This window comes from Theropithecus gelada, chromosome 20, assembly GCF_003255815.1.
Source record: "Theropithecus gelada isolate Dixy chromosome 20, Tgel_1.0, whole genome shotgun sequence".
NCBI lineage: Eukaryota > Metazoa > Chordata > Mammalia > Primates > Cercopithecidae > Theropithecus > Theropithecus gelada.
In genome coordinates, this window is record NC_037688.1 from 24,914,817 (window position 1) to 24,929,892 (window position 15,076).

Genomic DNA, 15,076 nt, shown 5'->3' on the forward strand with positions numbered 1-15,076 from the left:
GTGCTGGGATTATAGGCAGAAGCCACCGCACCCAGCCAAGAAGTACCTCTTAACATAAATCTTTGCATCTTACCATAGTTGTGTGATGATCTGATTAAGGTCTTCTCCAGCACACATAAGCTCCAGTGATGGAGCTTATGGGGAAGAAACAGCACTGCCTTTTTTTTTTTTTTTTTTTTTTTTTAGACTGTCTCTGTCACCCAGGCTAGAGTGCAGTGGTGTGATCTTGGCTCACTGCAACCTCTGCATCCCGGGCTCAAGTGATCCTCCCACCTCAGCCTCCCAAGTAGCTGGGACTACAGACACCCAACACCATGCCCAGCTAATTCTTGTATGTTTTTGTAGAGACAGGGTACCACCACGTTGCCCAGGCTGGTGTCGAACTCTGAGCTCAAACAATCCATCCACCTTGGCCTCCCAAAGTGCTGGGATTACAGGAGTGAGCCACCATGTCTGGTCAGAAACTGCACTGCTTTTGTTCACTTTTGTTTCTTCAACATCTAGCACAATGTCCTAGCACATGGTAGGCAATAAAATAGTTAGTGAATGAATAAGTGAATGAAGTCTTCAGAGCTTCATGTCACATGTGGGGGATTGAATAAGTCCCTGGCATTATTTTGAATAGATAGTGATCTCTTGTACAGTCTTAAGCCCTGGTGACCTGATGTTTCTGCTTACATGCAGTCTTGCCCCTTGCCAGACCTAATAATGTAGCATGAAGCCAGTAGCTTCTCTGGGGCCCCCAGAGAGGGTCTCTGGTCCTAACCATAACCTGACAACCTCTCTCTTGTTTTTTGCAGGTTGTGGACCTGGCCTATTAGCAGATGCCAAGATGCGGGTATTTGAACGTTCAGTGTATTTTGGTGATTCCTGCCAAGATGTTCTTAGCATGCTTGGCTCTCCACACAAAGTCTTCTATAAATCAGAAGACAAGGTAGGGGAATTATGTTGCAGTCTCTCTCCCTCTTTTTTTAAATCAACACCAAAGTAAACTGTTTGCTATTTTCCCATAGAAGTTGTTCTAATTAAAGCTAATGGTAAAGTACATTGAAAACTGTTTTCTAACCCCTGTAGTCTAATTACCCTGACTCTGTCCCTCTCCATAGTGCCTATCTTTCCTTGGAGACCAAGGCAGTCCATAATCAATGATAGCTGGCCCCCTCTCCTCCTAGACTGGTCAGCACCAGGAGCTGAGACTCCCCACACTCTTGCTTGTACCGCAGCTTAATGTTACTCATGGAACACAATTTGTAGACTTTATGTTAATCCAGAACTATATTAGAGGGATGGATTTTAATTTATGGTTATTTTTTCCCTACAGATGAAAATTCATTCTCCTTCCCCTCATAAACAAGTTCCATCGAAGTGCAATGACTACTTTTTTAACTACTTCACTCTTGGAGTGGTAAGTTGTGATTCCTCAGAGAAGCCCTTCATTTCTATTGGGGTGGACAGTGCACTTTTGCAGATTTGTGTGTCCACATGCAGCTGGAACCATGGGCATTGGAGAACCTAGTGCCAGCTGGCTTTGCCCAGGGTTGTTTTGCATAGGCTCTGGTACTCCAAAGTAGACCTTTCCCGCAACCAGGATTGCTCAGGAACGCTAGGTTCCCTGGTACATATTGACTTCTTTTCTGAGAGAAATACGTTCCACAGATGGAGGCCTTGGAAATCATTCAGATTAAGCTGTTTGGGGAACTGCCCTTTTGTAAAGCATAGGACCCTCTTCTTGAGTCACAAAATGGAGACTGAAAAGGCTTGGAGACATGTGAGGTGTGCTTGTATATTTTTAGAGGACACCCCAGAGGCATTGCTGTATCCCTGTGCTCTCTGGTTGTGCTTATTGTGTATCCAGGGAGCTGGATGTAGCTGGTAGCTGGCCAGTGCGGACAGTCCAGCTGGTGGGTAAGATGCAGACATGAGAAATGATTGTGTAAACAGTGTTTCAGCAGGAAACATCTCAGAGGGCAGGGCTGGCCTGGACCATGGGTCTTGTAACCTTTGAGTTTTCTAGGGTCTGAGGTCCTGAGGCAGCAAAGAGTAGATTCCAGAGAGCGAGTGAGGAGAGACTGAGTCTGTCCAAGTGGGAAAGACCAAACACAGGAGCCAAGAGTAGTAGTGTAGCTGCTGTCGGGTCATGAACTCCTGAGAGTAGGATGGCGGCAGGAGGGAACAGTGCTGTTGCAGCTGGACCTCTGGTTCAAGGGCCAGTGATGATAGTATCTCGAGAACTTTAGGGTGTTGCTTTTCCAGCTGGAAACTTCTATGGCCGGTGGCGCCTTTGCCCCAATTTTTGCTTGGTCCCACTGGGCTCATTCCGCTCACTCAGCCTGGCAGGTTGCGCTTGGCTCACGCTACCGCCCTGGATCCCATGCCTGCCAAGGGCAAACCAGGCATGGAATGGCAAGGGGTGTGAGCGAGTGAATGTGGCGTCCGGCCACTGCGCCCAGCCGGGCACACTGACTGCTGTGGTGGGGCGAGCGGCTCCAGGCGCCAGCATAGGCACCGGCTCCATGTAAGGGTAAGGCTAGATCACATGTACTGCAAGCAGCTTCCATTGCTGGCACCTGTGTCTGGACAAGGAGAACGCAGTGACGCCCGGAAGCTTGGAGACACCAGGAACCACAGAGCCCCAAACAGGGTGTCACAGCTCTGGCTCGGGGAGCTCCTAGGTCTGGGCTTCCTGAAGGGCTGCAGCTCTTCTTGTTGCTCGCAATGGGGAAAGCGGGGCAGGGCATTTCAGCCCTATTTATGTTACACTTCTTTCAGTCCCACCATTCAGTGGGTCCCAAGTTCTTGTCCTGCGTCCAGGAAGATTGAGGTATGCAAACAGCTGGAGGGTAAGCAAAAAGGAGAGGAGCTTTATTGAGCAACAGAACAGTTCAGAGGAGACCCATAGTGGGCAGCTCCTTTCCACAGGCAGGTCGTCCTTATAAGTGTCCAGCTCTCAGCAGAGAGAATACCCATAGTGGGTAGCTTCTTTCTGTAGGCAGGTTGTCCTGAGGAGTCAAGGAGACCTGAAGTGGGTAGCTCCTTCCCACAGCTGGTAGTCTTGACGTCTGTCCAAGTCTGGCTGAATCCAGGGTTTTTATGGGCTCAGAAGGGAGGAAGTGCATGCTGATTGGTCCATGAGCAGGCCCGCAAAAAGCACCATAAATTCTCACTCCACCCACAGATTCTACCCAGAGCTGGCAGCCCGGCCCCCAGGCCTTAGGCCATCCCTGGCTTGAAGGTGGGGTTTCACCTGGGACCCAGCCCTTTCCACCCAGGAGCCCTTCTGCTTCCTACCGCCATCAACATGCCATCCATGGTGCCCATGCTGTGCATGCCGAGGCAGCAGGGGGCTAGTGTGTGTCAGTGCCCCCCTGAGCGTGTGTACTCCCAGCCAGGTTGCGACAGCGCCTGGGCTGAGCCACAACTTTGCTCCTCCCCAGAGCAGGCACCGGGAGTGGGGAGAGGCTAGGGAGTAGAAGCAGACACTGTCAAGCCTGCCAGGGCAAGGGGCCTTCTGGGGCCCTGAGAGTGCAGGGATGCCAGGGTCTGGAGCTGCAGCTGGGAGGCTGCAGTTACACCGAGGAGCATGGGCTCCTGCCCTGCCAACTCAGTAGAGGGCAGGGCTCTCACCTGTTCCCAGTTCCCACAGACTCTGCACAGTTCTATGGGAAAACAGGTCCTGGCCACACTTCTCCTGCTGCAGTCAGCATCCTCACAGCGGCCGCTCCAGATGGGCCATTGCTGCCATCAATAGGTGACAGGGAAGATGGAGAGAAGGGACTGGCCACAGTAGGACGTAGTTGGCTGTGGGTACGGGGGTAGAGTCAGAGGTGACCCTGAGGTCACAGGCCCAAGCAGTTAGATAGATATGAAGCTGGGAAGGGTAGGGGATAGGAGGGAAGTATTCACTGGGTGGCATCAAATCCAGGTCCAAGTCCTGGAAAGAGGTCAGGCTCTAACTTCAGTTCCTGGAGTTGCTGACTCCCACAGAGTGTGTAATGGAAGCCAGGAGGCTCTGATGGATCGTGGAATTCAGAATAGTCAGGTGGCCTTGAGCCAAGAACCAGGTGACTTGGCCAGCATGGTGGCTCACGCCTGTAATCCCAGCACTTTGTGAGGCTAAGGTGGGTGGATCACCTGAGGTCAGGAGTTCGAGACCAGCCTGACCAATATGGTGAAACCCCCATCTCCACTAAAATTACAAAAACTAGCCGGACATGGTAGTGTGCGCCTGTATTCTCAGCTACTGGGGAGGCTGAGGCAGGAGAATCGCTTGAACCCAGGAGGCAGAGGTTTCAGTGAGCCAACATCATGACACTGCACTCCAGCCTAGGCGACAGAGGTGAGACTCCGTCTCAAAAAAAAAAAAAAAAAAAAGAGGTGACTCTCAATCTTCTTGGTAGCCTTAGAGCCAAAATCTGCTCTCAGTTAGATTTTTTTTTTATCAGGTGCCATTGGCAGGAAGGATCTCCCTTACGTTTTTGTTCCTAAGAACTGGTAGCTGCAGCCCCTGTGCCTGTCAGGTCTGTAGATGGTTGGGTCCCCACTTCATTAGCCTGGTCAACATGGTGAAACCCCGTCTCTACTAAAAATAAAAAATTAAAAAAAAAAAACTAGCTAGGCGTGGTGGTGAGCACCTGTAATCCCAGCTCCTCGGGAGGCTGAGGCAGGAGAATTGCTTGAACCCAGGAGACGGAGGTTGCAGTGAGTTGACACGGTGCCACTGCACTCCATCCTCGGTGATACAGTGAGACTCTGTCTAAAAAAAAAAAGAAAAGAAAATGTCTAAAAGCTGGTTGGCCTGTCCCCTGGACTGTTGTCTGGAAGAAAGGTGATGCCTGCAGGCATTCTCACTGTGGAGTGGAATGGATGTCCCAAGTTGGGCATGCCCTTGGAAAGGCCTCTGCCCTGCCTCAGTAACATTCCCTCCTTGAGTACCCTTGTTTTCTATTCCAGGACATCCTCTTTGATGCGAATACACACAAAGTGAAGAAGTTTGTTCTACACACCAATTACCCTGGGCATTATAATTTCAACATGTGAGTACACCTGTCTGTACCTTCCCCTCTGTAAAGTGAGTTTTGGACTGAAAACCCCAGGAAAGAGCTTGTGGCTTTGGGTGTTCACTAATTTATCTACATGTGAATTCTTGCTGTTTCATGGGAAGTGAATTTCCTGAGTGCTTGCTGTGTTCCTGGCACAGGGTCCAGTGCCTTATATCTCTCTATTTGAACCCATTTTATAAATAGGGAAATCGGTTCAAAAAGCTGATGTCTTATCCAAGGTCATAGGCTCTCCAGACCCCAGGGCCAAGATCTTTTCTGTTTGACTTCCATGCCTAAATCTGGCCTCTCTCAATGAACACTGTCAGGGGCTCAGAGCCAGGTCTTTGGGCAGGTGTGTTTGGTTCTGTTTCTCCTGGGGTATGGGGTTGGAATATGGGAGTGGCCAGGCCTTCTAGGAGGCCTAGCCTTTACCCATCTGCCTTCTCTCTAGTTATCATCGCTGTGAGTTCAAGATCCCACTAGCCATAAAGAAAGGTGAGTAGTGAAAGCTCTTAGGGTAAGGGAGGGGTTTTAGAGTCTGTTTTCCACTATGAGAAGGGAGAAAGATTGAAGCAGTACTTGGGCATGTAGAGCCTCTGCCCATGGCCTCAGTTCCTCTGGGGTGCACTCATTGTTCTGGGGGCTGCAGTGTTCTTGGTCTGAGTCTCCTAGAGGCCCTTGAGGCCTTTTCCTTTGACTGTGGGATTGCTGGCCTGTGGAGGGGGGAGTTTCTTATCTACAGATGATCATCCAGGGGCCCCCAGCCTATCCTTGTTGCCTGCCACCCACTGCCAGTTGGTGTAGCTCACACCTGACTGACCTCCCTTCACCCCTCCATCCTCTTCCACCCTGGAACTCCAAAACAGCCTGTTAGTCCTCCCCATGTACTCCAACCCTAGTGCAAAGGGACACCAGGTCTGGATCCTGCCTAGGGCTGGGGCCACAGGTAGGCTGGGCCAGCTACCAATCTGCCCTGCTGTCTTCTTTCAGAAAACGCAGACGGTCAGACAGAAACATGCACGACCTACAGCAAGGTGAGCACCTATCTTCCTACCTGGCACAGCCTGAGAATGAGGTGGACATGAACCTGCAGGCAGCATGGGGCTGTGTCCTCTAGGCCAGCCATTGGTCACAGGCACGTTCATGTGCCTACTAACCCCTGCTCCCCTCTGTCCCTCTTGCAGTGGGACAACATCCAGGAGCTCCTGGGCCACCCTGTGGAGAAGCCTGTTGTTCTGCACAGGTGAGCGGGAGTTTGATGTCCCTGGCCATCCCACCTGACTCCTCAGAGCCCAGAAAGTCCAGGGAAGCCTGGCACAGTGGATGTTGCTTAAAAATTACAGAAGTTGCCCAGGCGCGGTGGCTCACGCCTCTAATCCCAGCACTTTGGGAGGCCGAGGCGGGCGGATCACGAGGTCAGGAGATCGAGACCATCCTGGCTAACACGGTGAAACCCCGTCTCTACTGAAAATACAAAAACCTAGCCGGGCGTGGTGGCGGGCGCCTGTGGTCCCAGCTACTCAGGAAGCTGAGGCAGGAGAATGGCGTGAACCCAGGAGGCGGAGCTTGCAGTGAGCCGAAATAGCACCACTGCAGTCCAGCCTGGGCGAAAGAGCGAGACTCCGTCTCAAAAAAAAAAAAAAAAAAATTACAGAAGTTTCTGGTGTTGCCACAAGCATAATTCCTGCCCCATTCCACATTAAGAGTGAGTCAACTGTTCTCTGTGTTCACCTGTGCTAGAGAGGCTGTCCCCATGGGTAGCTCCCGTCTCCCAACCCTACCTCCAGGTAGGGGGCCTTCTCACCTTTAGTTATGAATTCATAAGGAAGGAGGGCTTGGCTGGCTGGCCTGGGCTGTCTTTTTCCCATCAAAGCTGCTGCCTGCTGATGTCCACAGCCCCATTCCTGGTTGCCATGCTGCCTGAGATTCTCTGACTCAAGAGAGCCCTCTTGACTCCTCACCACCCTAGTCTAGTTCCACAGTAACTTTGTGCCCTGTTGGGTTCTGTATGTACGATTCTGAGTTGAGTGAGGCCATCCCTACCCCTAGGACCTTGCAGGCCTGTGTGGGAAACAGACATACACTCACAGCCATGAGACTACTGGCCAGTATCCCACACCCCAGAAAACACTGGATCCCTTGTTTCAAGGCTGTGGCCTCTGTCTGCCCCTCTAATTCTGAATTCTCTGGCCTCAGGTCTTCCTCCCCAAACAACACCAACCCATTTGGTTCCACATTCTGTTTTGGTCTTCAGCGAATGATCTTTGAGGTAAGCTGTGGAAGCCCTAGAAATAAACTGCCTAGGGGGTTGCTGGTCATGGCAGAGCCAGGTGAATGATGGAGTGAAACTGGGGAGGGCCTAACTGCCATAGTGGGCAGATTCATCCTTCTCCAGCAACCCTGTCTACTGCATGTCTGGCCTCCCCACACTTACCAGTGAAGGTTCAAAAATGATGTTGAGAAATCTGGGGTCACAGAGGCCAAAGCAGTGGTCTGTATCCAATAAGATGGGAGGTAATGAATCCCAAGTTTCTATCTGAAAACATGAGTATAGCAGGGAAGGGAACCACAGGGAAAGTGGGGCCCACCTGAGGGTGTTGGGGGCCCTCCAGTGGCATGTGAACGAATGCATTGTAGGGGAGTGAGTAGCTCTGGAGGCCCCACTGACTTGGGAGAACAGTGAGCTGCCCTTGTTTTCCCTGTGGATGCGGTATCTCCAGCAGACACCAACAGTTCCAGAAGGACTGGACACATGGCCCTGGTAAAGGCTGCGTATAACCATTGAGAAACAGGCAGATCTCAAGTAGAGAGGGGCCCTTAGCAACCAGGGGAGGTTGAGGAGTTGGGAAGCCTAGCCCTTAGGTACAGGTGTGTCACACAACCTCCAGCCCTCATGCACAGGATCTGCCTACATCCCTCTACCCCTCCCCCTTGACCCACTGTCCTCTTCTCACACCAGGTCATGCAGAACAACCACATTGCCTCGGTGACCCTGTATGGCCCCCCTAGGCCTGGTAGCCACCTGAGAACAGCGGAGCTCTCCTAGGGACATCCCCACCTATGCCCCTTTGTCCCGTGGAACTGTGCATCACATCCTGCTCAGTGGGCCTCTGTACCACCCTGTGGGTTTTCTTGGACACCTGGCCAGTGTTGAAGGGCTGTTGTGATGTTCTGAGGTTGGGCTCAGGATGCATGCTCTGCCATAGGCTGAGTGGCCCAGATATTCCTCTGTCCATCCTTGGCCTGCTGGTGCCAGCAGGGGACACAGACTGCAAAGAGAAGCACAAAGTTTGAGCCTTGATTCCTGGACCCAGAAGCTCTCAACAAACAAGCAAGGAGGCAGGACACGTCAACCCTTGTCCCATGCACGTTGGGAAGACTTGGGGCTCTTTCTGTGACTGAGGACATAGGCACCCAGGATAAGGACAAAGTCCTGCCTTTGGCCCCACATTGCCACATGACCCTTAAGGCAAGCAGGTAGCGTGTCCGTAGTACTTGGTTGCAACATTTGCACTACATCCACTTTAGTTACTTGATGAGCTGGCTGTGGCCAGGGTGACCCACCTGCCCTTCCCTGTTCCTTTCTTGCACGTGCTCCCTGCCTGGGCACACCAAACTGGTTGAAACACAGCTTTCTACCATCCAGGTACGTGCCCAGGCCTGGTTCTCACCCCTGTTGGAGTCAGCTTTCAAGATTGCCTGTGCCCCTGCTCTGCCCCAACCTGGCTGGCAGGGCTGCATGTTTCCATGCTGTTTGCCTCTTTTATTTAATGCCAAAGTTTTAGCCAAAGACATCTTCCTACTTCTGTTGTGTTTCAGCATTCTGTTCTGCACTGTGGGCTGGCTCCCTGCCCCAACCCTGGGCACTGGCCCCTGGCTGAGCCATTTCATGGCTCAAAGCCTCTGGGGGCTCAAGGAAGGCTGGGCTGCTCAGTCCCTTCATGGGTCTTGCTAATGGAAAGTAGCATATATATGCTTTAAAAATATTAATCCTTTTGAAAAGAATTGAGAAGAGAAATGTATAATTTTATCCCATTTTTAATATTTTGGTCTAGCAACTTGTGATACATAGATGACAATTTTGTGAGTTTTTCAAATGTGTGTACAGATTTTTGTAAATATGACTCTTTTGTAATTAACTCATGTACAGCCTCATCCTGTATAGTTTAATGATGAATGTGCAGGGGACCTGCCTCAGGCTCCTATATGGTTCCTGGGCCTTATAGCCAGGTTTGTGTGGCGCTCCCATGACTTTGTGACTGGTGTCTTCCCATTTGGACTGTGGCCTGGCCAGAGCCCCTTGCATATCCCCCACTGTCAGGGGCAGCCAGGACTGTTCCCATCCTCCTGGAATGTGGGAACCTTCCTTATCCCATGCCCACATCCCCTCTCCAATAAAGCACCTGTGTCCTCAGCAATGGCCTGCCATGTGCTGTTGCTGGGATGTTTGTACTAAGTGTGGGTATTGGTTTTTTGAGCAAGGGGGTGAAGAATATGGGAAATTAATAGTGGTGGCGTCTCAGGGGAAGACATTCCTTGGCTCCTCTGAGGGGATACAGCCTCCAGTGGGAGACTGGCATTGTTGTGTGGGTTCAGGAGGTGGGGGAAGACTAGGTAGGACCGTGCACTCATTTGTCCCTTATGTGTGGCTCCATCCCTGGTGCTCGGCCACACCTGGGCCCAGGAGAGGTTGTGAGAAGCACAATGTCTGTTTTCAGATGAGCCGTGGCAGAGTGCCTGCCAGGTTCATGAAGGCTGTGGTGGCCGGAGCCCCTCCACCTCTCTGTGGGGCCTGGCCTTGAGAGCCTCTGCATGCATCCGCGTCAGCCTAGAGGTTCCAAATCCAGCAGTGTAGTAGAATTCCATGAGTCCCTGCCACCCCACCTGAACACACCTCTGTGCTACTAGGAGGACCAGACATGTCCATTGCTCTGGGACCTGTTGGACAAGAGATGGTCATCTACCACCCAGCCGTGGCTCGCTCAAAGGGTCACCATTACACGGGTTTCAACTGGTTCCAGCAGGGTGGACCACCAGGAGCCAAGCTTAACCCCCATCCCCTGGGATCCTGTGGAGACAGGCACCTGGTGATCGGGGAAGAACCACATACACGGCAATAATCTGCCTGGGAAACCGGCTCCATCTTGGGTCTGAGTTAGGACCTTGGGGCTGTAATTGGGAGCTAGGAGTCCCATTGGAAGGGGCCTGCAGCGACAGGCTGTGGATGCGCACAGGCTGGCCCATGCGGCCCGTGCAGCAGGCGCCACATAAGCCAGATGTCAGCGGCTGAGAGCCCATGCACTACAACCAGCTCGCGGTAAAAGCAGGGGTCGAAGGTGCTCAGATGCGGCGCGGCTGAAGGCTGGGGGATGCCAAAGGTGCGGAAAGCAGGGTGAGGCTCGGGTGTGAGCCGCAGGCGCTGCAGACACATGCCCAGAAAGACGTCGTCGATGGGGAAGAGCTCGACCTGTGCACAGGCGCCAGCCAGGCGGTGCAGCGTGGCCCCGGAAAGCACAAAGCCACCGCCGCCCGCGTAGGCCGGATAGGCGGGCAGGCCGTACACGGCCTCAGGGATGTAGTACTTGCTAGCCCGCGTGCGGATGGGCCGCGCCTGCACAATTACGTCACCAGCAAGCAGGTCTTGCGCCGGATCCCGCGACGCCAGGAACTCCAGGAGATTCCCCACGTTCACGAACACATCGGCGTCGCCCTTAAAAACGAAGCGCACGTCGGGGCAGAAAGCTGAGGCCCAGGCTAGAAAGTGGATCTCCTTGAGCGTTAGGTTAAAAAAGGTGTCGTCGAAGGCCCAGAGCAGGATGTCCGCATAGGCAAGGCTCTCGGCCCGCAGCAGGGCGCGCCAGTGGGTTCGTGCGCCCTCCCCAACTTCGTCGGCCCCGCCCGAGCCTGCGCCCCTGGGCACGCCCAGCAAGAACACGCGGCGCACCAGCGCCCCCTGCACCCGACCCTCCGCGCCCCACGTCTGGCGCACGGCTTGGCGCCGCTCGAAGTCCTCTGCCACTGACTTGACAGCAATAAGCAGGTCTGGGCGGCCACCGGGTGCTCCGTCGCCGCGGCACTTGTGCGGTTGGTTAATGAGCAGCGGAAACCGCCGCTGGTCCTTGGCGCGCAAATAGCGGGCGAAGTCAAAGGGTCCCGTGGGCGTGGGCGGTACCGGTGTGTCTCCTTCGTAGGCCGGTGGGGCTGCACCCGCGTCGGGTAACTGGAACGCGCGGGGCGGGGGAGTGGGCCTTGGTGCCGCCCTCCCTCGCGCTCTCGGCGCGCTCGTCGTCGGGGTCGCGCCGTCGCGCTGCGCATAGAGTAGGAGGCCCAGGGAGGCGCAGAGGAGCAGCGTGAGCGAAGCGTCCCTGCGTAGGCGCAGCCTCCTCATCTCCGCGAGGCCTGCGCCGGCCCTCCCCTGTAAGGGTCGCAGTCGGCGGCAGGGGGCAAGGAGCCCCGCCCTCCCCAGATGAGGGGGCGGGAGGCCACGCCCCGGGGGGGCTCCAGCGACCGGCGGTTGAGCCCTTCGCGTCGTTCTCCTCCTTCCGGCCGTGTCGCACCGCCGGGACGGGCAGCCTGAAGGGACGAGAAGTTCACCCATGTAGCCAACTCCCTGGCAGCCTCGCTTCGGCCCAGGACTGCGACCCAAGACCGGGCAGGGAGACGGGAGTCTCGGCCCCTCCCCCGCCCGCCTCCCTCGTGCTGAGGCCGAATCCTTTCCACCCCTGCCATCCCCTCAACGTGGGCCCTGGGGTCCCTACACTCACGCTCGGCCCTCGGAAGTGGCGCAGCCCCGGACGCCCTGGCCTCCGGGGCTCAGCGCAGGGTCCCAGGGGCCGCCATGGACGGGGCCTGAGCCAAATGCAGCGTTGGCAGGAAGGGGGACCGGTGCCGTGCCACGTGACCCTCCAGCTGTGCGCGCCCGGACATCTGGAGCTCAGCTCCGCCCCGGCGCCAGGAGCACTTCGGCCTCCGAATGGGGGACTAATCCCTGAGAGGGAGCCTCCTCACGGTCAGTCCCTCTGGGAAGGGCTGATCTGGGTGCTCACATGCCAAATTCGCCTTTCCGGGGTTGAGAAGAAGCATCAACTCCTCTGGTTAGCTCCCCCAACTCTCCACTCCCCACTCCCGCCTCTCCGGAGTGGGGCGGAGCCTGGGCTGCTAGGAGACCCTGAGTGGGCCGGTTCCAAATGCGCATGAACCTGGCCACCATCCCGGGCCCGTCCTGCAGGCCTCTCCTCAGCAGCTCTGATTCCATGAGGCAGGGTGCATACGCTGCCCGAGACATGTGGCTGCCTTCTTACTCCTGGTACTGTCATGCTTCCCACCCCCAGTAAACACACGCAAGAGACAAACAAGGCAGCCCACCCAATCCTTAGGACAACCCTGCCAGCAGCTCTCATTCATGCCCAGATGGGGGACACTGGGGGCTCCTCAGGGAGTTAAGTGACTTGCCCAGGATCAAAGGGCCAGAAAGCTCTACCCCCAGGTCTTCTGAAATTCCGCCCAGGATTCTTTCCTCTGTCCTTGCCCCGCTCATCCATCCACTGGGATACAGAACAGGAGGCCAACCCAGTCTGCTTTAATTTCACAGGCAAGCACTTCAGCCTGTCTCCCCGGGGACTAATGGACCCGAGCCCAAGCCAGGTGCAGTTCTGAGTCCCCTGGTCTCCAGCATAGCCTACTGCAGGTAGAAATAATCAGCCTGTGCTGCTGCAGGTCAGACTGGCCTGGCAGAGATGGGGACAGCTTGGGAAGACTCCTGGCAGAGGCCTTGGCTTAGGGATTGCTCTGGGATCCAGGTGGGCAGAGGTGCTCTGCAATGGAGAGCTAAGTCCTTGCCCAGCTCAGCTGCCAGTTCTCTCTTTCTTGGTCCCAGCCCATGTGGTGGAGCCTGGAATAGACAGCCTCCACCAGTCTCTAAGAACCCAGCCCCATCCTCTGTTCAAGGGCTATATCTGCTCCTGATGGCTTCTTCCCACCAACGTTCAACCTTAAAAAGCCAATTCTCTGGCTGGGTGTGATGGCTTATGCCTGTGACCTCAACACTTTGGGAGGCTGAGGTAGGTGGATCACTTGAGGTCAGGAAGTCGAGACCAGCCTGGCCAACGTGGTGAAACCCCCTTCTCTACTAAACCCCCTTCTCTACTCTTCTGTACTAAAAATACAAAAATTAGCCAGGCATGGTGGTGGGCACCTGTAATCCCAGTGACTCAGAGGGCTGAGGCAGGAGAATTGCTTGAACCTGGAAAGTGGAGGTTGCAGTGAGCCAAGAATGCACCACTGCACTCCACCCTGCACAAAAGAGCGAGACTGTCTCAAAAAAAAAAAAAAAAAAAAAAAAGGCCAGTCATGGTGGCTTATGCCTGTAATCCCAACACTTTGGGAGGCCAGGGCAGGTGGATCACTTAAGGCCAGGAGTTTGAGACCAGCCTCCTGGCCAACATGGAGAAACCCTGTCTCTGCTAAAAATATAAACATTAGCCAAGTGTGGTGGCACGTGCTTGTAATCCCAGGTACTTGGGAGGCTGAAGCAGGAAAATCACCTGAACCTGGGAGACGAAGGCTGCAATGAGCCAAGATCGTGCCACTGCACTCCAACCTGGTGACAGAGTAAGACTGTCCAAAAAAAAAAAAAAAGCCAACTCTCCACCCTGAACCTTACTCTTTCTGGTCACGAAGTAATCAGGAGTCCTCTGCTCCAGCTTTCTCCACGGCCTCACCTCCCATTCCCTCCTGTGATAAAGCTTCGGACTGCCTCCACCATGACTCAGAAAGACCCCTGCCTGGTAAGCTCCTTTTAACTGAGTCCAACAGACGCTCCTCAGTCTTGACTAATTACCCACTCCATTATAGCGGGTGGGTAATCCCCTGGTTTCCAAATCTCCTGGTTTTCCTCCTTCCTCTTTGGCTGTTCCCATTCTGGTTGGTGTCCTTCAGGACATCCCCTGGGGCCACCCCACCCACTCCCACTTGTCTATTCATCAATCTTTAGATTGGACCCTTGTCCTGAACTCAGAACTACAGACCCAACTGCCCTCATACTCTCTCCCTGGATGCCCTGCAGGAACATCATGCTCAACTTGTCCCAAACAGAGCAAGCACTTCACTTCCCCCGGGGCCCCATCCCAGCAGGCAGTCCCACCCACCATCCAACTGGCAAAGGCAGAAACTTGGGGTCCTCTCTCAGCCATTCCTCACTCAGTGTCACCAGGCTTGTTGCTCTTCCACCCACACAGCTCTTGGTGGTAATCCCCTTCCCCCATCTCTGCTGCTGCTGCCTCAGCCTGGGGCCACCATTTCCCCCACCCCCATCCTCATCAACCTCCCAGTCTTGGCCAGGTGCGATGGCTCACGCCTGTAATCCCAGCACTTTGGGAGACCAAGGAGGGTGGATCACCTGAGGTCAGGAGTTTGAGACCAGCCTGACCAACATGGAGAAATCCCATTTCTACTAAAAATACAAAATTAGCTGGGCATGGTGGTGGGCGCGTGTAATCCCAGCTACTTTGGAGGCTGAGGCAGGAAAATTGCTTGAACATGGGAGGTGGAGGTTGCAGTGAGCCAAGAACGTGCCATTACACTCCAGCCTGGGCAATAAGAGCGAAGCTCCATCTCAAAAAAAAGACAAAAACAAAACAAAAAAACCTCCCAGTCTTAACTTCCAAAACCCTTCAAAGGCTTCTCACTGGCCTCATTGAAAAACCCACACCCTGTAAAATGGCTTATCAGATCCCCCCACACACGTGATCAGCCTCAGCTCCAGGTCTCAGCAAATCCACCAAACCACAGATCCAGACACTTTTAACTGTCCTTCTAATGTCCCTCTCTCTGATCTTCCTCAAGCTCTTGCCTAAGGCTGTCGGTGCCCCGAACATTGCCCTTCTCTTGATACCCCACCCCATGCCTGCTCACACTCATCTCCAGGAAGCCTACCACCTGTCCCCTGTCCAGGTTAGGCTCCTTCCTCCATCCTCCACAAATTCTTTTTTTTTTGGGGGGGGGGTGGGGACAGGGTCTCACTCTGTCACCCAGGCTGG

At 54.2% G+C, this 15,076-nt stretch overlaps 2 protein-coding genes across 4 annotated transcripts in view; one reads left to right on the top strand and one right to left on the bottom strand.

The window, feature by feature from the left end:
• Positions 1-9,496, top strand: part of C20H16orf70 (chromosome 20 C16orf70 homolog) — a 37,300-nt gene extending 27,804 nt beyond the window's left edge. For all 3 annotated transcript variants that reach the window (XM_025371065.1, XM_025371067.1, XM_025371066.1), the window contains 8 exons: positions 801-934; positions 1,322-1,405; positions 4,951-5,033; positions 5,491-5,534; positions 6,030-6,073; positions 6,224-6,282; positions 7,236-7,308; positions 7,999-9,496. In XM_025371065.1, the coding sequence (XP_025226850.1) occupies positions 801-934; positions 1,322-1,405; positions 4,951-5,033; positions 5,491-5,534; positions 6,030-6,073; positions 6,224-6,282; positions 7,236-7,308; positions 7,999-8,085 (608 nt within the window). In that variant the 3' untranslated portion in view covers positions 8,086-9,496. The remainder of the gene's footprint in view (positions 1-800; positions 935-1,321; positions 1,406-4,950; positions 5,034-5,490; positions 5,535-6,029; positions 6,074-6,223; positions 6,283-7,235; positions 7,309-7,998) is intronic.
• Positions 9,060-12,136, bottom strand: B3GNT9 (UDP-GlcNAc:betaGal beta-1,3-N-acetylglucosaminyltransferase 9). The gene is made up of 2 exons (XM_025371068.1): positions 11,804-12,136; positions 9,060-11,612 (listed from the first exon to the last, which is right to left on the bottom strand). Exon 2 carries the CDS (start codon positions 11,425-11,427, stop codon positions 10,222-10,224), a length of 1,206 nt encoding a protein of 401 aa, XP_025226853.1. The 5' UTR covers positions 11,428-11,612; positions 11,804-12,136; the 3' UTR covers positions 9,060-10,221.
• Between the last annotated feature and the right edge of the window lie 2,940 nt (positions 12,137-15,076).